Source organism: Fragaria vesca, linkage group LG2 (genome assembly GCF_000184155.1).
Source record: "Fragaria vesca subsp. vesca linkage group LG2, FraVesHawaii_1.0, whole genome shotgun sequence".
NCBI classification, from domain to species: Eukaryota; Viridiplantae; Streptophyta; class Magnoliopsida; order Rosales; family Rosaceae; genus Fragaria; species Fragaria vesca.
In genome coordinates this window covers 9,784,306-9,805,083 of record NC_020492.1, presented here as the reverse complement: position 1 = coordinate 9,805,083, position 20,778 = coordinate 9,784,306, and the positions used below count along the sequence as shown (strand labels likewise).

Here is a 20,778-nt window from a genome sequence, read left to right as displayed (position 1 = left end):
TGAATTTAATTCTATATTTTATAAAGGATGTTTCTATGCAATTGATAGGCGTGGAAATATTCTAGCATTCGATGTTGAAAAAGCCAAGTGGCGTGCACTTAAGATTGATGGGTTCGAAAGTTCTTCATATCATGCATATTTGGTGGAATCCACAAAGGGAGATCTATTGTGTCTTAATAGATTTGTGAAACAGTCGACGAATCACTTGCAAGATAGGATGAAGGAGACGATGAGCTTTAAGGTCTACAAGTTGGAGTTGGACAATCAATCGTCAACCACATTGACACAGGTCGAGGTCACAAACATTGAGGATCAGACTTTGTTTGTAGGTGACACTCCATCGGTATCTGTCGTGGCTTCAGACTTTTGTGGATGTCGACCGAATTCGATTTACTTCACCGATGATTCATTGAATTATCCTGTCGTTGGTATTGAAAAACTGCCTCAATATGAGCCGGAAGGTGTCAGATATGATGTTGGCATCTTTAGTTTAGCAGAGCAAAGTATTACACCATACAATGGAAGGCACTTCGGTCCTCCATTTTGGATTACGACACCCCCACCGTTTGATCCATTACCTGTATCTACCGCAACATGGTGGACAAGAGATCCCACTGGATCATTAGAGTTGACGGCAGTAAGCAAGGAAGACAAGAGAAAAAGAAGCCTTAAACATTGGTTTAGTCGTTTCTCAACAAAAGAATAGACTTGACACGCCTTAACCTATATATTAAATGCGTCTGCATCCGTAGTAAGGTTTGCAATAAACATTTATTTTAGGCTGTTTTACCTTGACTTTGGTTTCACTTGATATGAACCCTCATCTGATGTAATATATGACACATGAATATGGGCACAAAGACATACACGACTCCATAATTCTTTCCACTGTGCTGTCATCTGGCTTATTTCCTACTATGACATTTAGAGAGCTAAACATTTTGCCACATTCCTTTTATGTATCTCAAGTTGATCGATGGATGTTGGATCGGCTGTTCTTTGTCCGTTTTGGTGTAATCTCTATGTGCATAGGCTTCGGTATGGAGGCTGCAGCAGCTTTAGAAAGAGGCGACTCAATGGATGAGCTCTGTAATATTGCTAGAACATGCAGTTGCAAAATACTTTGATAGTTACATAAGTTTATATGCTCATGCTAGCTGCTCATTTTTTTCAACATTAATTGGCCGTTAATGATAAAAATAAATAATTTCTGGACATAAGTCGTGGATTAATATTAGAGCTCAACTGGATCAAATATAATAATATGTACGTTTTATTTGCATGGTTAATTATTTTTTGTTGTTGTTTGATTTGTGAATTAAGCTTCAAACTTGGCATAGAGAGAAATTAACGAAAGCCAAGCAAAACAACCATGGCCAATGTGTCTCCCCCATCAACCATGACCAATAGCTAGTTCAGTGCTATGAGCTGAGGATACTTTTGATTCAGTGCAAATTGACGACGACTATTTGGCTCCTGCACCTTTTTATTCTTCATGCAGGAAGTGTCATTCTCGGTGCAATTTATGCAGTAGGAAGGGTCTTTCATTTGAACCTAGCCTTAGTAGTTAGTAGCCTAAAATATCCATGTGCTGTGAAGTATCTTAATTAAGGGTACGTGTGTAGCCTACTTTTATCTTAACTCGTTGTTGATCCTCACTTAAAAACAACAATCTGATGCAGCAATGAAGTATGTTTTTTTTTCTTTCCCGATGAAAGCAAAGAAGCATGTTGAATCCCTCAAAATCTAGGTTGTATATTGGTGGGAATGGTGGCTTAAAACAAAGAATCATTAACTCATTGAGTTACAAAGAAGCACAAATAGCTAGGGGTGTTCTTTGTGTGTTGTCAGTCTCAATCTTTCACTCTTCCTGAGAATAGAGCCAAACACTAAATCAAGAAGTGTTTTATTACCAAATGGAGGCCGACGGCAGTGTTGGTGGTGTCAATCAGGTACCCAGTTTTCTAGGTTACCATTAGCAAATGGATTTGGGCCCGGTGTTCTTGCTGGGCTATGTCTTAGATGCGGGCTTTCTTTTGGGTTTGAGCTTCTTTTCTTGCTCAGCGATGGTTGAAGAGAAACCGAGAAAGAGCTTGAGGAGACTCCCTTTGCGTAAGGTGGTTCCGGGTATTCGAATAAGTTAGGATTAGGGTTTCTCCTAAACCCTCTATGTCTGTTTTTATTTTAATTAGTTTCATTTATGTTGCTTTCAGTTTACCTGACATGGTTTATTATATTGATTGTTCTTATGGGCAAGTTATGTTTGAAATTGCCGTTTTATTCTAGTTATATAAATGCTTGACGTCCTCCTCTCCTAAAAGGAAAAAAAAATCCTGACTTGTTTGATTGATGAAATATCTTTACCATTTTCAAATCAAAGGTGATACCACAGACAAATCAAAAGATGTCGTATGCACCCAGCCACTAGGTAAACAATTGAAGAACCATAGATCGTCCTCCAGAACTTGAATTGTCTTCCTTGTTGGAAATTGAATAACACAAGATCAGCTGCCATTTGAATTGAGATTGACATGTAAACATCCTAGTTAAGAAGCCCACACACTGAAAATAATTTAAAAAGAACCATAAAAATACATCAACCTAACATTGCAAAGGTTTGGACTAGTAAGAGATCAAGTGTATACCCCATCGACGGACCTAAGAGTGGAAGGAAGATACAAGTGTCATACTTCTGCAAATCTTAACCCTATGTTTTAACTATAGAAATGGTCAGACATGAGATTTAGAGACCCGAAACGGGTTATGAAAATCATGCCCTCCAAATAGTTATATGAGAAAGAAAAAAAAAGTTAATTCTCACTAGTTCTTATTTTGAGAATTTTATTTCCACCAACAAAGTCGGAATTTTAGCCAACTTAAAGAAAAAATAACAATTATACACTTAATGAATCAAATAAACTATAATAGATAATTATAAGGACGATTGTAAAAACAGTACGGCTATTGGGATCTCCAAATTTGCCCACTAGACCTCACTCTATTTTAGATTATTAAATGACATATACATCCTCATACATAATGACTATTAAGGACAATAATATACAAAAGGAAATATTGTATTTAGTCTCTTTAGGCTTTCCAATTCGATAATAATTGATTTCATTCTTTATTATTTTCCTTATATATTTTTGTTTTCCAATTTCTTTTTATTAAAACATATATATAGTTTATAAGAGCTAAAACATAATCAATATCGATCATGTGACATACAATTTTGTATTATCATACATGTTGAACGTATATACTTGCAAGATGCAATAAATATTTTTGCAAAAAAAAATAAAATAAAATATCTATCGATTATAGAAAATATATATTTAATTTATTATGAGGTACAAAATAGAGATCAAATTATTCAAAAGAAAAAAAATGGAGAAAAAATAAATCGTACAAAAGAGAAAAACAATTAAAAAGATATATAGAGTAGTTCATGATAGAACATTTTCTTACATGAAAAAATAATCAAAAATGAAGATAGGGATAATAGATGTTGACAAACAAAAAGGAAAAAATAAAAAATGAGAGGTCTATTGATTGAATAAGAGGTAATTAATTGATTGAAATATATGTCAATAAATAATTAAGGTTATGTTAGGAATTTGAAATGAGGTCTAGTGAGCAAATAATTATATTGAAAAGTAAAAGGGAGGTGTAGAGAGAATGAGAGGTATAATGAGCAAATTTGGAGGTCCCAATAGCCACACTCTTGTAAAAACTCTGGATCCGGATCCTCTCCTGAACTAGAAAACTAGCTGAGCTTCCTAAGCTTTGCATCACATGCCGCCATGTGTCTATTGACACATCTAATGGCTCATATCTAATTGCTCATTTACGTTTTCTTTTGCACCGTTTACTTTTTCTTTTGCACCGTGATCCAACGGTGAAGGATATAGGACACAAGTCAAACAAACATTCTCTCTATCTTCTTCGTCTTAATCAACCCAGGCCTCAATTGAGTCCTCCGTCTCTAGTTCTAGCCTCATTCAATCTGAAGCTCTCTTTCTTTCATACAAATTTGATAAGACTCAATTAATCAAATAATACTCAGTTTGATTATTCTCAAACACCCACTTTCATGGGTCTCATAGAGAGGGGTGACTGTTATGAATCAAATTCTGATAATTTGTTTTTCAATCATAAACCCAGAAACCCCATAATTGTTTTGAATCAGATATTGGTTCACTCATTTTGCTTTCTCTATCTTGGCTGCTTACTGTTTCTATTTGTCTAACCCATAAAGAGCAGACACATGCAGAAGATTAGATCTCTAACATCAGATATATTGGGAAGGCTTGGGAAGAGAGGGGAGGAGTATAAGTTGTATAACAAGAGAGAGAGGGCTGCATTTGGATGAAGCAGAGGGCTGAGAAGGATGTACATTTGAAGTGAGAGGTCACGTAAGTGTAGAAGTGCAGAGAGAGAGAGTAAAACTGAATTGGGAATGTGAGTTCAAGCAATATGAGCCATTAGATTTAAATTTGTATAGGTGGCAACTTGGGATGCAAAGCTTAGGAAGCTCAGCTAGTTTTCTAGCTTAGGAGAGGATCCGGATCCAAAAACTCTATGGCAACTTTTGAGAAAACAAGTCGTGGTATAGAAAAGAACAAGGAGAATAAGTTAAAGAAACATACAACAAAATTTATAAGGATCATCATGAGAAATAAGTTAGAGACATATTGGAAAGCCAATACACCTGGGTTTTGCCACAAATTTTCTCTTTCATTTGGTAGATCAATAATGAGGACTTTAATATATAACAACACCAATACATGAACACAAAAATAGAAAGTTGTGCCCCATAATTTTGGGCACGAGTATGTTATCTCTTGTAGCTCACCTAAGGTCCAGGCCTGACTATAGACTATTACAATACTTGAATAATTCAAACTTAAAATATTTTACTAAAGAACACACAATGCAGTAGTTCAAGTGTTTATCTTTACTACAATAAAGCAAACCACTCAAAAAATTCACTACATTATGGATTGTGAATATTACCCCTACTGTGTTACCTCAAAAAATCGTAACACAAGTTGAATGATTAAAATAGACATATGTAAGTTTTATAAAATATAAAAAAAAAAAAACAAAAAAAAAACGCTCCGACTACTTTAGAGCTGAGTATCCCAACCTTAAGCGTTTGGTGGCAAGGCGGCAATGTTAGTCGACTGCGGGTTTCTAAGGTGGTGCTCAAGGCAAGGCTAGTTGGGGTATGTGCTGAGGAGGCGAGCAAAGAAGATCGACTAAGAAGGTTGCTTTATTTTGGGTGGCTTTTGGTGACGGGCTATAGATTTGGGAGTGCGTTGTCGTCTACTGAAGGCGGCACAAAGGAGTGGAGTTTGATTGCGGGTGGCGGCAAAGTCGAAGCTTTATGATCAGAGGCGAAGCATTCTGTTCCATACAGATTTGCTTCTGACTTGAGTTTGCTTGGTGACAAGGGCAGCAACAACATTCGCTAGCGGCGCTTGAAATAGCGGCGACCAATTAAGGTGCTCAATGGCAGGAGGCTCCTCCGGCAAGCTCGGCATCAATCCGATCTGAATGGGAGAGAGGAAGATCAAGTTGGGCCTGGGCCTCAGTCTGATGGGTTGAAATTTACAGCTTTTGGGCCGGTACTTCTTTTGTCTCTTCGATTGGTTTTTGGGCTTCAGTCGAGTTGAAGGATGAGGTGATAGATCTCTACATAACCCTATAAAAGATTCTAACACCACCCACCCCCCCCCCCCCCCCCTACTTTTTTTATGGAAAAGTACACCGAAATGGTCTTAGGTCGATTCATTGAGCTGGGGTAGTTTAGTTAGTTATGTAGGTTATTGTTTTCTAGGTCAAAATAAAGTTATTTTGTGGATATTAGTTTTTCTGTATAGTTTTGTAGGTTTTTTGAGTTGTATTGAAACTTCACTCTCAGTTGACCAGCTGTTAGACTTGTTTTAGAGTTTTACTCTCGTCCATTAGTCGAGTGAGCATTGTCATCTAATATGGAGTTTGTTTTTGGATATTCTCCTACCTTGACCTAATAAGTTCATATGATTAAAATCAAAAGAGTTCTGACTCCATTTTTTTCAAAAAAAATAAAAATAAAAAATAAAAATAAATCGTAACACAAAAACTAGATGGAAGCTAGAGGGATATGGGATTTTGCCCTGCTACGGTGGGTCGCACGCCCACCTGATTCAGGCCACGTGTCGTGAAGAGGCAAAAGCCAGTCTCGACCGCTCCAATGAAGGCGGTTTTAAGAGAGAGAGAGAGAGCCGACGGTTAATTACTACCCTCCAAAGCGCCTTATAAATACCAACTCCCCTTCACAAGACGCAAATCCCCCAACCAAAAATTCCCAAATTCCTCAAAATCCACAGAATTCAAAGGACGACTTGATTGATATTCCTCAGCTCCAAATCCCAGAAATTCGATCCCTGCCTGATCTGGTTCCTTTTACTGGATTTGATTCGGCTCCATCTCTGCTCAATTGGGTGCTTTGATTGTGTAATTTTTCTTCCCTTAATTTGATACTTTCATCTGGAATTAGGGTTAGGGTTTGGATTCAATTGGGGGTTTATCTGTGGGTTTATAAATCGCTATTATCGGGTAAAGATTTAAAATTTGTGAAATTGGGATCGACCATGTTGATCAATACCTGTTAATGATGCTCAATTTCTTGTAAAGTCGCTTAATTTCATTGGGAATCTCAGTAATTGAGAGGGCTAGGTATCAAAAATTGTCTCTGATCGAGTTATATTCAGAAACGAACATGATCGGACTCTGTTGTTATGCCGCTTTCAGTATATATGGTTGGATCATTGTTATGGATTACGAATTTTTGGCTGAGGTTTCGAAATGTATTTTTGGGATTTCTTAATCTCCATCAATCTGTTTGATGCTTCTCCATGACATGTTATCACTAGAATGGTTTTGATTTCTAACGCATTGTTGCTCTGAGCTGATCATGATCGGATCATATATGTCTGCATGTAAGCTTTATTGTAATGCTTTTGAGTAGAAGGGGTTTAGAGGATCATACAAAATATTGAGTAATTTGGCCTTCATTTTTTCACCTGCTCTTTTGAAATTCTATGTAGTATTGATTCAGAGTTAATCTGATACAATGTATGTGTAAAATATGCAGTTGTCTATGGATGAATAATTTAACTATTGGACTAAGGTGCTGTATGCATAACATGACTTCTGTTTTGTGGTATGACTGCAGGTCTCAGACTCATTGGGGACCTTTTGGCATGAGTAGTTATCAGTTAATCATTTAATCAAGAATACTATTCATTCAAGTTCTGCATTGCTGTCCAATTGCTTCGTTAGTTTCATATTTTGGAGCTTTTGTAAGAGTGCATTGTGGTTTAAAGATTCAGTATTGTCAGTTGCTAACACAACTAGAGATTCAGAAGCCTCAGTAGGGAATTTATTTAGAGCTTTCTTTTCGGTAAGTGTATTTCTGTACATGTGTTTATAAAGCTTTTCTTGTTTGCAGCCTTAACTGTGACATATGTCTGGGTAAATGTACATCTGTCATGTTAGCATTCAAATGTGGTTAGAGTAATTAGATTTCCACATAGTTAGGGATTATGCAGTAGGAACTTGATAACCGGTCTTAGCAGCCTGTTCTCTTTTACTAGATTTTGCATAGTTTTTATGGGAACTGTTGATGTGATTGAAATTTTTTTTTATATGTTGTTAGCTGTCTAGAGTTTAGTTGCCGTTTCATTTCCTACAATGGATCAGAATTTTAGATAGTGATTTAAAGATGTTCTATGAAAACGGAGAGGGACAAACGGATGATATGATTGAGTCATTGACTATTTTGCAATATAGAACACTTATGCACTATATTTATGTGTTTGGTGGTGCCAAGGATGTATACATTCAGAATACCTGCTTCTATTGTTTTATGTTATATGAAAAATAAGTTGTTTTCTGCAATGTCCCTCCCTATTGATTGGTACTTGTGTCCTTGTCCTAATAAGTTCCACAGTAAATTAAACAGTTTATGCAAGATGGCTGGTGTGAAACGAAGAATAGATACTGGTTCAGAAATTCGTGCTCTTTACAAAGAACTGGATGCTGTTTCATGCCCCATCTGCATGGACCATCCACATAATGCAGTTCTCCTCCTTTGCAGCTCTCATGACAAGGGTTGCAGATCTTACATTTGTGATACTAGTTACAGGCACTCGAATTGCCTGGACCGTTTTAAAAAGTTGAGGGAAAATAATACAAACAGTCAAAGTTTAGTCAGTTCTTTACCTACAAACCATCATGGCTCTCATAATACTCCTGATATGGCATTCGGAACAGATTTGAATGAAGCTAATGGAAGTCCTAACTTGATTGAAGGCAATGCTGTAACATCTGCTAATATACCTGGACAGCCACAAGAGCGTGTTATTCAGGATCTAAATATGCCACTTCTACCGGAAGAACTTATGGGAGTGGCTGATTCTGAGTCATTTCAGGAAAGGGTTGAGCATGGTGAATTAGATGTGGAAAATTCATCAGAGTCAAATTTGAGCTTGAAATGTCCTTTGTGCCGAGGAGCCATCCTCGGCTGGGAGGTTGTGGAAGATTGCAGAAAGTATCTTAATCTGAAGAAGCGAAGTTGTTCTCGTGAAGCATGCTCTTTTTCTGGTAACTACCAGGAGTTGCGTCGGCATGCTAGGAGAGTTCATCCTGCCACTCGGCCCTCAGACATTGACCCATCTAGAGAGCGAGCATGGAGACACCTTGAGCACCAGAGAGAATTTGGTGATGTTGTTAGTGCTATTCATTCAGCCATACCAGGAGCTGTTGTGGTAGGGGATTATGTGATTGAAAATGGAGATAGGCTAGGGGGTGGAGGTGAAAGTGGTACTGGTGAAGCTAATGGTCCTTGGTGGACTACCATGTTTTTGTTTCAAATGATTGGGTCAGCTGATCGTGGTGGGGAACCAAGGGCAAGGGCAAGGGCTTGGCCTAGACATCGGCGATCGGCGGGAGCTTTATCTGAACGGCGTTTACTTTGGGGTGAGAATTTATTGGGTCTTCAAGATGATGACGAAGATGATGAGGATGACGGTGAGGAGGACATTCTCATGCTGAATGACAGAGATGTATCTCCAATTCCTAGAAGGCGCCGGCGTTTGACACGTTCTAGGTCAGTCGAAGACCGTCCCTGAGAGATGCCATGTAATCTGGTAAAATTTCTGTTTCTTGACAGGAACTTGATATCTACTGGAATTATGTATCACACAGGTTTTGGCTGACCTAATGAGTGTCTTCACATGTCCCAGTAACTGCTGAAGTTGCCTTTCAGACAGGAGGTGCTCTAGGATCATGGTTTGAAAACCCCATCAGCTCGTGGAACTTTTGGACGTGTTCATATAATCACAAATGATTGTATGGACTATTATGTATGGTGCTCTATCAGGTTCAGGCTATTTTCATTCTGTGGAGGATTCAGTTCATGTTCTCTACACAGGTCAATTCTTCTCTCTGAAGTAGTTGAACCCCAAGTCGAGCTTATGATTGTTTCAGTTCCACATGGAGATTGATGCCTTGTGCTGTTTATGCTGGACATGTAGGTCATTGTTAATTATTTCATCTTATGTTTGTAATATAGTATTAGGAATTTGATCTGTTTCAGTTCCAGAATGTATAGATCAATGAATTTAGCAATAATTTTACATTGAAGTTTGTGTAAAAAAGTTTCCTTAGTGGTATTGCCTGTGTTCCGAATCTCCCTGTCAGTATGATGTTGTCTGTTATACGGCATCTTCCTCTGGTTATTAAGGTGTCGTGTACTGTTTTTCTTTCTGGTCGAAGTTGGCAGACTTATTCAAAGGCATAGTTTCTGCAATACCTTCTCTTGTGTTCTTAATTTACAATGCATTTGTATACGCCAAAACTGACGGTAACATATGCATACGCCCAGACTGATTGAACTAATTCACTAGGCTGTGTAACTGAGATCTCTAGAAGGCAAAAATGCCATGAATGACCGTTATGGCCTGTGTATGACTTGGTTTTGACATGTCCATTTCGTTTGGTAGTCAAGAGGTATTGTTGTGTTGCCAAACATTATCTAGTGCTTTACAGACTGAGAAATACAGAACGTGGATGAGACCACAACCATGAATCCCCAGCATCACATGAATGCGGAAATAGCGACAGGTTTGATGAGAGGAACTTATTCGTTCCGGGCAATAGCATCGTCTGCGAAATGGCATTCAAAATCTAAAGCTAAGCGGACGATGAAACACATCACTCTTCATGTTAATTGTATGCAAGAAATCGCGATTACTTGATTTAATGGTCAAGATTAGTAGAAGCTCTCTAATGAAGTAGCTGCCACATATAAATGAAATCTCCCCAAGTCTCTATAATCTCAATAAAGCCAGTGAAAGTGACATGGCGGAGAAGCTCAGACACAGCTAAGCTCAACGAACTGGACCTCTAGTTCAGACTTAACACAACTAAAATATAGTTTGTGTGCATCTTACTAGAGCATATCTGCATATGATCAGTACTCAACCCCATGTGAGAGCAACAACAAGTCCTTGTTTATGCTCACATACATTAGCACTGAGCTGCCCTGAAACATCTCCTTCTCCACATGCTCAACCAACATGTGTATTCAACATTAGTTTAACTGAAACACAGTCACAGACACATTGAGGGTGTAAATTTATATAGGTATATGTGAGTGGAGAAGGAGACAAAGAGAGAATTGCCTGGAAATGCAGCTGCATTGTTTTTAATTTACAATTTCAATTTTCATAATAAACTTTACCGATTAGCCAAAAACAGTAAATAATCTGATAACCAGTTACGCCTTTTCTTCCTTTGTAACAGTTTTTATAAATTTCTGCATTTCTAGTCTGTTGGGGAACATGGCACCCTCCGACCTCTTTCATTTTGTACAATCAAATTTCAGTGTTTCATACACACTGTATTTTATAATCCCTTGATTATGTGTTCATATTTTCCTGCTTGGAAGTCACAATGCAGCAGCCTATATTCTAGATCAAGATCACTATGTTTATAGCCTCAACCTTTTGAATAAGTTATTATTCCTGCTACTGCAATAATGCTGGTTTGAAAATTTGCTTAACCACTTCCAAGTATTTCTCAAACCCCTAGTAAATCCTGGACTGGTAAATCCTAGAAGGGACCAATGGGATTGATGGACCTTGGGGGATACAAGTGTATGGCTATAAGAAAAGCCACAAGGGCTAAATACATCTTTGCTCTTAGTTAAGTCATATGTAAGTCACATTGCCATCCTTATATATTTTCCCCATGTTACAAAGAATCAGTTACCAATCTTCCTACTCACTACTTAGTTGTCTGACTTGTCTCACCCATCTTCCTTAGATTCACTTCTAATTTTCATTTGTCTTCTTCTCCCAAAGGTTTCAGAGACGAGACAGGAATCTTGAGCATCCAGACAGCCTAGGTAGATCTCTCTGTGCTGTCCATTTGACCAAATAAGTCATCTGCTTCACAGTCTATACAATCACAGCATTATATAAGGGAGGCTCTAAACACAAGCCTAATCATGCAGGTAAAAACAGTGTAAATTCATAGCCAAACACATTCATTCCTGGCATTCCAATCAAAACTGATGTTCTCTATTGGTGAGTTATAATATGGCAGTTTCTTCAATGGCTTTCTAAAGTTACACAAGGAAAAGCAAGAGAGGAGACATCTGCTCCTACCAACAAGAAAAAAGATACTAATGGTAAGAGAAACTTGGCTTTCAGTAACCCTTTATCCAATGGTATTATATGTTTTTACTGATCTTTTTTGCTAACTTGTTTATTCCAGATCAAGATCATAAACAGAACTACATAATTGTATTTAAGCGTGGGGGTGTTGGTGTTTATCAGAAAACAAAAGGATTTGAAGAAAGCACCTTCCCTTGTAAAAAGTTCAAGCCTTTTGCCTTTCTGTGCAGAAAGGATATAGCACAGGCTTGCTTTTATAGTACCGTTCACCTGAGGAGACTTGATAGCATAAATACAAGGCAGCAAAAGCAGTGTCGGGCTCGATCCATGAAGATGAAGAAAGAAGATATTGCTAGAGGTTTGGAAAATAGTAACAAGGTGGATCAGGCTAATGTAGGCAGCAAGGTTTTACCAGTAAGTGACTCGACATTATCAACCTCAACTAACACGAGCCATGACCAATGTGGAGCATCAGAAAAGAAAGAAAGGATTAAGGGGGACAAGACTAAAACATTATCAAGAATGAAGGAGCTAATAAGATGGGCTGCTGCAGCAAAATCAGCTGAAAAGGGAGGAAAATACATTGGCCGAAAGGTATATAATCTCTAGCTATAATGTTAAAGTTTATATTTAGCATCTTATGTTGGCATAACATGAATCTGGATCATAAATATAAAAAATAAAAAAATAAAAAAGTTCATGTAATCAATAGTTGACATATATGGAAATATAACAACAAAATAACATCTCATATATACACTCTCACAAGGGATACTTCTCTATAGCTATATACTATCAATCTGCAATATCATTTCCTAGTTGCTTGATTTGGGTTTAAAACATGTTGTATCTATTCAGGTTCTGCAATTTCGCAATCGTGGAACTCTAAAACCAGTACCAGATGATGATCAGTTAAGCGACGACTCCCCAAAGATCAGCTTTAGATGGGAATTGGAAAGCTGCTCCACCACTTCCTCAGCCTACTCAGCAATTTCAGTAGCATCTTCATCGAAGAATGATCAAGTTATGAACATTCAATCTTTGGACACGAAGTTTCAAGACTCAGATCACTGGCAACCCAAGAAAGGGAATTGGATCACCTCAGACTCAGACTGTACGTCATACTTCTGAACTTCTTCATCTTTTTGTAAGACATGTTAGGCCTGCTTTCTTTAAACTAACCCTGAGATTATTTTTGTTTGGACAGTTGTTGTGCTAGAGCTATGAAAGGAACAAGGAAGGTCTAGAGTGTAGTTCTCAAGAGTTGATTCAATCAAATGCTTGGTCACTGTACCTTATATATGTAATGAACTAATGATTGAAGATCTGTAATTTTCTGAGAGTTTGAGACGGTAGATGTTTGAATGAAAAATCCAGGAAATGATTTTATCAATGAAATTTGCCTACAGTTGATATTCCAACCAAAGTAGTCCATCTAAGTTGAGCAAGATTTTAAAATTGGTGTCTTATTTGAGGTGTGTCTTCATGGAATGATGAAAACTTTACCTGCTTTCTTCATTTGTCACACTGAAGTAAATAGCTTTGGACTAAACTCATGACAAATTATAGGAAATATATAGATAATACTTTATTACCTAGTTACTTTATGACAGTTTCAAATATGTCTCTCTTGGGTTATGTCTCTTTTGGGTTAAGAATCCATTTTTATACGGTTGTATCTCAAATTTTGCATTATGCAGACACAAATTAAGGTCTATGGATAAACTTCAAGGGGACTCTTTTATGGCAGACTGCAAAATATAGAGATGTAGATTCGGTCCATGCTCTCTCTATGTAACAAAGCATCAAATCCTGTCCAGGAGCTTCAAACGAGAGATGAGGCCGGAGAAGATTTTTTCCTTGCTCATTTGCATGCTTTTGCTGCATCAAGGGTTGTTATGGACTTGTTGATTCTCAGACTTGTTTCATTCTCCATATATGATGATTTATGGTATGTGTGTATGATGTTGTGAACAAAATAATCGTTGCTTGTTATACTTGTTCAATTTAATTTATAGACGATGGTCTGTCGAACTAATGTGTGTATATACGTCATATGTTAATTTGTAATTTGCTATACTTAATTGAGAATTACATTTTATATGATGTTAGAACGCTATGCTAGTAGATCTACATGGCAGATTGGCTGGGAGTCCTGAGAAAAAAGAATTCAATAAGATTCCAAGTTATATAGCAGTAGTAGGATAATTTCCCAACAATATATAATACTGTCTAGCCAGTAGCTAGTCACCGAACTTCCCCAACTTCTTCCCAGTTTCTGTAAATCTTGTTTGTGTCGGGGAACAATCATATATGATCTTTAAATATGATAGAAATGGAGCCCCTTCTGCTGCGGACCGTAGAGTTACGGACCGCTTGCGGACTTTTAAAAACCAGCCGTTAAATTACACGAACGACAGACAGAGAGACAGACAGATCTTCTCCTTCTCTCTCTCATGTCTCTCTTTCTCATGTGTATTTCGTTTTTCTGGGTACTGATTCATTCTTTCTCTCTCTAAATCTTCCTTGTCAAAAAATGGCCCATTGGGATCCCAAAGCTTCCATCTTTATTATATTTTAATTCCCAAAACGCTGGCTTTTGATGCTTTGAGCTGTGTTGGTTTACTGTTCTGTTTTGATTCTTATGATGTTCATGGGTTTTGGTTTCCTGGGTTGTTCTTTGTTTTGGGTTGCAGAACAAGCCAGCATGTATGGAATACTGGGAATGAGTGAATCTTCAAGCTTTGTGGGTTTTTGAGGAGGAGTCATGCATCGGGTTATACGAGTGTAGATGACGACGACAAATAAACGAAATACACATGAGAAAGAGAGACATGAGAGAGAGAAGGAGAAGGTCTGCAATGAATCAGTACCCAGAAAAACGAAATACACATGAGAAAGAGAGACATGAGAGAGAGAAGGAGAAGATCTGTCTATCTCTCTGTCTGTTCGTGTAATCTAACGGCTGATTTTTAAAAGTCCGTAAGCGGTCCGTAACTCTGCGGTCCGCAGCAGAAAGGGCTCATGATAGAAATTTCAATAAAAAATATAAGAAACATAACTATATACATCTAGGATTGTAAGTAGTAAATCAATCCTAATATAGGAGTGAAATAGTGTAAGAATCCTATAAAAGAAGTATAAGGAAAAAAAAGAACTGACTTGATTTTCCGATTGAGGTATGCAAAAATGCACTTGACTAAAGACAGATTTCGCCCCTACCCTTGTGTTTGTAGTTCAATGGGCATCCGTCTTGTAGAATACAACAATCGATGATCCAAGATTAAAGCACCGCAATTTTGGACTCTAGCGAACCATAAATTGTATCTTGTACTCTCTTGACTCGAAGAATACTTTTAGAAGAAATGATGAATCTAAATCTTATCTTTAAGGAGATATGAGTATGATATGAGTTTATATAAAACCGCAAGTGAACCAACATGTCTGTTCACTTATCTCTTTGAAGAGACACACTTATTCCTAAAGACACCTATTGAAAAAGACACACCCTTTCAAATGGAAAAGTTATGAGTAATTTTATTTTCATTCATATTGAATATTATTACATAATTTCCAACAGTTTTTGTAAGACATCATCATGCTAATTTTATTACAGTTTCTTTTACATGAAACACGCAAATATCATATGGACTTCGAAGTCAGCATAAGCATGCAAAGTGCTTGGGAGCTTTTTCTTCTACCTAGCTAGCCACATCAGATCCAAATTGCTTTGGATGTGCAGAAATTAATTAGTAGGCTATTCATCTTGCTTGGGTTATTACAAGTCAGCATAAGAATGCAGGTAAAACAAGGATCGATGCTGGTGGTCTAGGTGTAAGGAAATCCCACCTGACGAACAGAGCTATACTTGCTAAAGCAAGCTGGAGGATGCTACTTAATGATGATGGGTTATAAAATACCTGAAAGATGATTCTTTTTTAAATAGTAATTACAAAATTGCGAAATGTCTCCCTGTCTCTTCTAGTACATGGATAAGTTTCTGTTTTGGTGAGGAAGAGTGTTATTTGGCCAGTGCGGGTCTAACATTAACTACTTAATTCGATCAGGGATGATTACTGTATTAAGGCTGGTGCCTTGATCAATCAGACCAGTGATACAAATGCTGAGGATCTGTTCTTAACTAATGGTTGGGATTTAGATTTTCTGCATATGTAACCATACTTTTTAGAACTGAAACTGTTCGTCAAATCACTAAACTCCCATCGATCGAGTTATGCTCATATTGGTCCTTAACAAACGTCTATCTAGTACTGGTCACTTTCTCTGTCAAATCTGCCAATTTCATTTCGATGCAGGATGAGATTTATCCTAGATATAACGTTGGGCATCCGTATGGAAGCTGCATATTCCTCCTAAATTAAAAGTTTTCAGTCTGTTACTTTTTCATAAGATGCTTTTATCCAACATGGGATTTAAAAGTCAGAAGAATGGACCTTGATCCTACTTGTCCGATTTGCAATAACTAACCTGAGAGCCTGGTTCATATGATCAGAGTGTGTCCTAGAGCTACAAGTGTGTGGAGAGCTGTTATATATATATATATGTTTTGACAGTGAAATCAAATTACATCACTGACTGTTAGAAGCTAGGGGGTGTTAGAATTTATTGGAAATCAATATGAATTGAAGATATATAATAAATTGGATGCAGTTTTCATTTCTAAGTAAATAAGGACATAGCTAGCAAAGAAGTTCTTTTATAGAACTCTCATTTGAGGAGATTTGGTATGTAGCATGTGAGACTCAGTCCATGCCTGAAGACGAAGAAAGAAGAAATTGTTAGTCATGGAATTAATTGTACTAGTAAGGTGGTGATTCAATACTATCAAGCTTTTTTTTTTTTCCTGAAACAAAGAAATGACTGGTATTACTAAAGAAAGTAAGATTAAGCATTGTGCTAATTGCAATCAAATTGCAAAACATCTATAATGCATTCTGGGGTATCTGTAGACCAGAAGCACATTGCAGCTCCGAAAGCTACTCCTGCCGGTCTATGTGCCACTCCTTACAGGATATTGGAGAATAGTACAATTTAACATCAGGTAATAAAAAGCATAATATCACCTTAGTGTCATACATCAGTCCTCCAAACAGAATGCCTCCATTAGTTTGGTTGGACAAGAAGCTGCAATCAATTTTCAGGTTCCATTCTCATTGGCTGCTGGCCTCCATTTCCGCCAGGCCTGCTCAAAGCTCAGTAAGTCATGCCAATGAAATAAGAGTATGGTCATACGCTGTTTTACTAGTACCTTGCCACAGCTTATGATTTCTGTTTGTCCATAACGACCACAGAATCACTAAAAGCTGCTCAAATAAGTCTTGATGAAGCTCTAAATCATAATCATCCAGTCGTCGAAAGAAAGGAAGGTTTGGCTCTGAACTATGACTCAAATTGAAGGGAGGATGCAAGGGTATTGTTGAGGCTATCCATGCTATCAACCTTGACAAACACAAATCGTGATCAATGTGGCACACATATGGAAAGAAAGACAGGTTAAGGGGGACAACATTATGATCTGTAGGTTGAAAACTTGTGATCCTAAAGCTTTTACTGTATAGGGTAACGCTTATATATATCTGGCATCAGTGGCATGCAGTGATGTCAGACAGACTATAGAGTGCAAATGGCAGATCTTAACAATGGCACTCTATATGCCTTCCTATGCAGAAAACATATATAATAGATGGCAGCAAAGGTTGTGTTGGATTAAATACATCAAGATGAAGAAAGAAGATATTGCTAATTTGCTAGAGAAACTGGCGTTTAATTAGCAACAAGGTACGTGGTAGCAATCCGATATCCATAGAGTAAAGGAAGTGTGGTAGCAATCTTTCCGATCATGCACAAAGCAGAGATGCCTAACATATTCATGTACGGTCATGCGACATTTCAGCATGCATTGAACATTTTAATTAACAAAAATATCGATCAGCTGGTTCAACACATAAACATATAGATAGAGAAACTCATAAATTGTGCCATTTATTATTACTTAATTTATATATCAATAGACATGCACACTGTGAGATCGATCATGAGCAGCATGCATATGAACATGGATCTAGCTACTAGACTAGAAAATCTGCCATCCGTTTGATCATTTTCTTCACATTCTCAGTCACTTCGTCCGACGCGATATGAAAGCAATGCTCCCCTTCTTCCACTTCAAACAACTCCGCTTCACCTTTCCATCCACTTTCCTTCACGGAAGCATAATACCAGAGGTTTCGATCCCTCAGTTCATCCTTGCCAGCGACACAAACAAGGAGCCTAGAGCACTCAAGCCCGGCCAAACTCGGAGCTCCGGGAGCCATCGGATTAATCATCGGATTGTCGAGGCCTCCATCAGCACAAGGAAAAGAGAACTTTAAAACCAGATATGACAGAGACTTCTCAAAGTCTTCGCCTCTAGGCTCCGACCCGATCGGCGTGGATCCCCAGAAACCCGAATGGGATAGAATAGCCCCCAAAATCTTGACTCCACCATTTAAGCTCTCCACTCCAGCCTTGATAGCAATGTTGTGTGAGATATTACCACCAGCACTGTCTCCACCAATATAAACTCTATCAAAGTCCCCGAAGTCGGCTAGCCACGGCTCTTTGTTGTTACAAGTGTCATCTTCATGGAGTGAGTGAGAAGCAACCCACTGAAGAGATAGCCAGGAATCTTCATAAGCAGCAGGAAGAGGGCTTTCCGGGGCGAGCCTGTACTCGACTGAGACGGCAATGACTTGAGCTTCCGAGACGAGGCGGTTGAGGTAGCGGTGGTGGTAGAAGGAGAAGGCGGAGCTACAGAAGAAGCCACCGGCGTGGAAGTAGACGAAGATGGGAAGCTGCTTCTGGGATTGGTTTTGAGCTGGGAGGTAGAGGCGAGCAGAGACTAAGGGGTTGTGTGAGATGGTGATGTCTTTGGAGGAGACACCGGTTTGGGGGTCGTTAAGAGATGGGGGGACGTGTGGGTCGGCGATCAAGCGTTCGACTGTGCCATCTTTGTAGTGCTTGATGAGATTTGGGATCTCTGAGACGATTTCTTTGGTCGTGGAAGCCATCGGAGAAGCTAGAAACAGAGAGATCGATTTGTAGTAAATACAAGTCCCTTTGCACAACCCTAACTTTTATAAGCAACCCCGTACTTGAATGAATGACATGTAAAAGTGACACGCATACTATTCTCATCTTTGTAGTGCGTGCCTGACCTAAAACTTTCCATTGGAAAAGTATTATTACTAGCCATACATGGAAGAGTTTGGAACTCTACGTACACTTGATCCATGCTTAAACGTATGTAAATGTTAATCACTAGCCAAGTGTTAGAAATGTTTAGACATCTCATTTTGTCCCGTTTGAGAAGTTAGAAATATTTAATGTCTTCTTCATTTGATAAAAATAGTAATTTTAGCAATAAGATCACTTCTTCTTTTTTTGGACTGGCAATAAGATCACCTTAATATCATCTATCAGTCCTCCAAATTAAGAGTCATCTCGACATGGTTGACAGATGCAATGTCCATTACTGCTGTCAAGCAGTCTCTTTCGACTACAGCCTTAGATACATGCATTGTCGATTCCCTTCTCTGATGGCTAAAAACTCAACCTACTTTGGTGCAACAACTTTTGTTAGCCGAATAGCAAATGCGGCTAGAAACCGGCCATTATCATCGCTAATTAAGCACCCCCGGCTCTACATCCGGACTGCAAATGGCATATCTTTACAACGGCACTCTAAATGTCTTACTATGCAGAAAACATAGTAGATGGCAGCAAAGGTTGTGCTGGGTTCATTCCATCAAATTGATGAAAGAAGATTATGTCTAGCATATATGTTATACGACTTATATCTTATATCGCTAAGACGTAATCTTAACAAGGGTCGTCATAATCTTTTAACAATCTAGTAACATAACCGTATTTTAGAGTCTTAATTAATAGTGTTCCTAGTTCTTGATTCATTGGAGCTTAAAATTCATACAATGCTGTTAGTCCATTCAGGTTTTCAAATTGCATAACTTTAAACAAAACCAATGATGATCAACTTAGCAACGATTCATCTCTTTTGATCAGCAATTTCAGTGGCACACTGATTGGAGAATGATCAAATAATGAACCTTCAATCTTTGAATAACCAAATTTCAAGCCTCGGATCAGACCGCTGGTGATCTTACAGATATAGATCTGTACGTTCTTTCAATTAAGGCTGAATATATCTCTTAATTTGCTTGCAGTAAGATCACCTTAGCTAGATATGAACAACGAAGATCTAAAACTTATATTTCAAGATGTGCATTAATCGATTGCTTAATGAGTCCGGATCTAGAGAGGATCTCCTTAAACTCTTAAAGTGAAGATGTTTTTAGTTCTAGCATGTATTTTGATAATCAAAGCCAATCATTCTCTAGTTACCTACCATGCACATATGAATCCTACAAAATAAAAAACGTTTAACCATTTGATTAGCACAATATTCGTTTTAATTTTATCTAACGGCCTACAACTGTTCACGTCAATTTGAATGACCAAATGATTATGGAATTAATTAAAATTTTGTAGACATATTTCTTGCATATGAATATAGAGAATCAACGGTTGAGATCGTTAAATGAAGTCATCAACTAGTCATCTACTAATGTAAAATAGTAAAAATCCTCAAATTCTTAAAATAAGGGATCCCATTCCAATAAGGGATCCCTATTTTTTGTCACTTTTAGAGATAGGACCACACCATTAGATATGTTTTTTAATGAGTTTGGGTGGCTGAGATTAAAACAAAAAACTTAACACTTGTGTCAAACCTACACCGTTTAAAATCATTAAAAATAAATCAAACATTTGGATGACTTAACGATCACCAGATTTTCTGAAAATTTGCATAAGTGATCTACTCATATACACATACAAACTGAACAGTGGAGATGTGATTTAGTAATCCGTAAGTTTGTCAAATATGTCAACCCTAGAAATGAACAAAAAAAGGGATCCCTCATTGGAAGGACTCTGATATATATATATATATATATATATATATATA

The 20,778-nt window shown here is 37.8% G+C and overlaps 3 protein-coding genes across 4 annotated transcripts; 2 read left to right on the top strand and 1 right to left on the bottom strand.

Annotated features, from left to right (window-relative positions):
* The first annotated feature begins 6,364 nt into the window (after nt 1–6,364).
* On the top strand, nt 6,365–9,739 carry LOC101300301. Of its 2 annotated transcripts, XM_004290181.1 has the most exons (4): nt 6,461–6,504; nt 7,226–7,453; nt 8,003–9,200; nt 9,297–9,739. In XM_004290181.1, exon 3 carries the CDS (start codon nt 8,025–8,027, stop codon nt 9,180–9,182), a length of 1,158 nt encoding a protein of 385 aa, XP_004290229.1. In that variant the 5' UTR covers nt 6,461–6,504; nt 7,226–7,453; nt 8,003–8,024; the 3' UTR covers nt 9,183–9,200; nt 9,297–9,739. The 2 variants fall into 2 exon arrangements, with proteins under 2 accessions (XP_004290228.1, XP_004290229.1); XM_004290180.1 differs by having other exon boundaries at nt 6,365–6,504; nt 7,226–9,739.
* Nucleotides 9,740–11,563: 1,824 nt separating this feature from the next.
* On the top strand, nt 11,564–12,863 carry LOC101311157. The gene is made up of 4 exons (XM_004292332.1): nt 11,564–11,569; nt 11,662–11,746; nt 11,833–12,326; nt 12,591–12,863. The coding sequence occupies exons 1-4, from the start codon at nt 11,564–11,566 to the stop codon at nt 12,861–12,863; spliced, it is 858 nt and encodes a 285-aa protein (XP_004292380.1).
* Nucleotides 12,864–17,821: 4,958 nt separating this feature from the next.
* Nucleotides 17,822–18,827, bottom strand: LOC101300011 (probable carboxylesterase 2-like). The gene has a single exon (XM_004290179.1). The coding sequence runs from the start codon at nt 18,800–18,802 to the stop codon at nt 17,822–17,824; it is 981 nt and encodes a 326-aa protein (XP_004290227.1). The 5' UTR covers nt 18,803–18,827.
* Nucleotides 18,828–20,778: the final 1,951 nt, after the last annotated feature.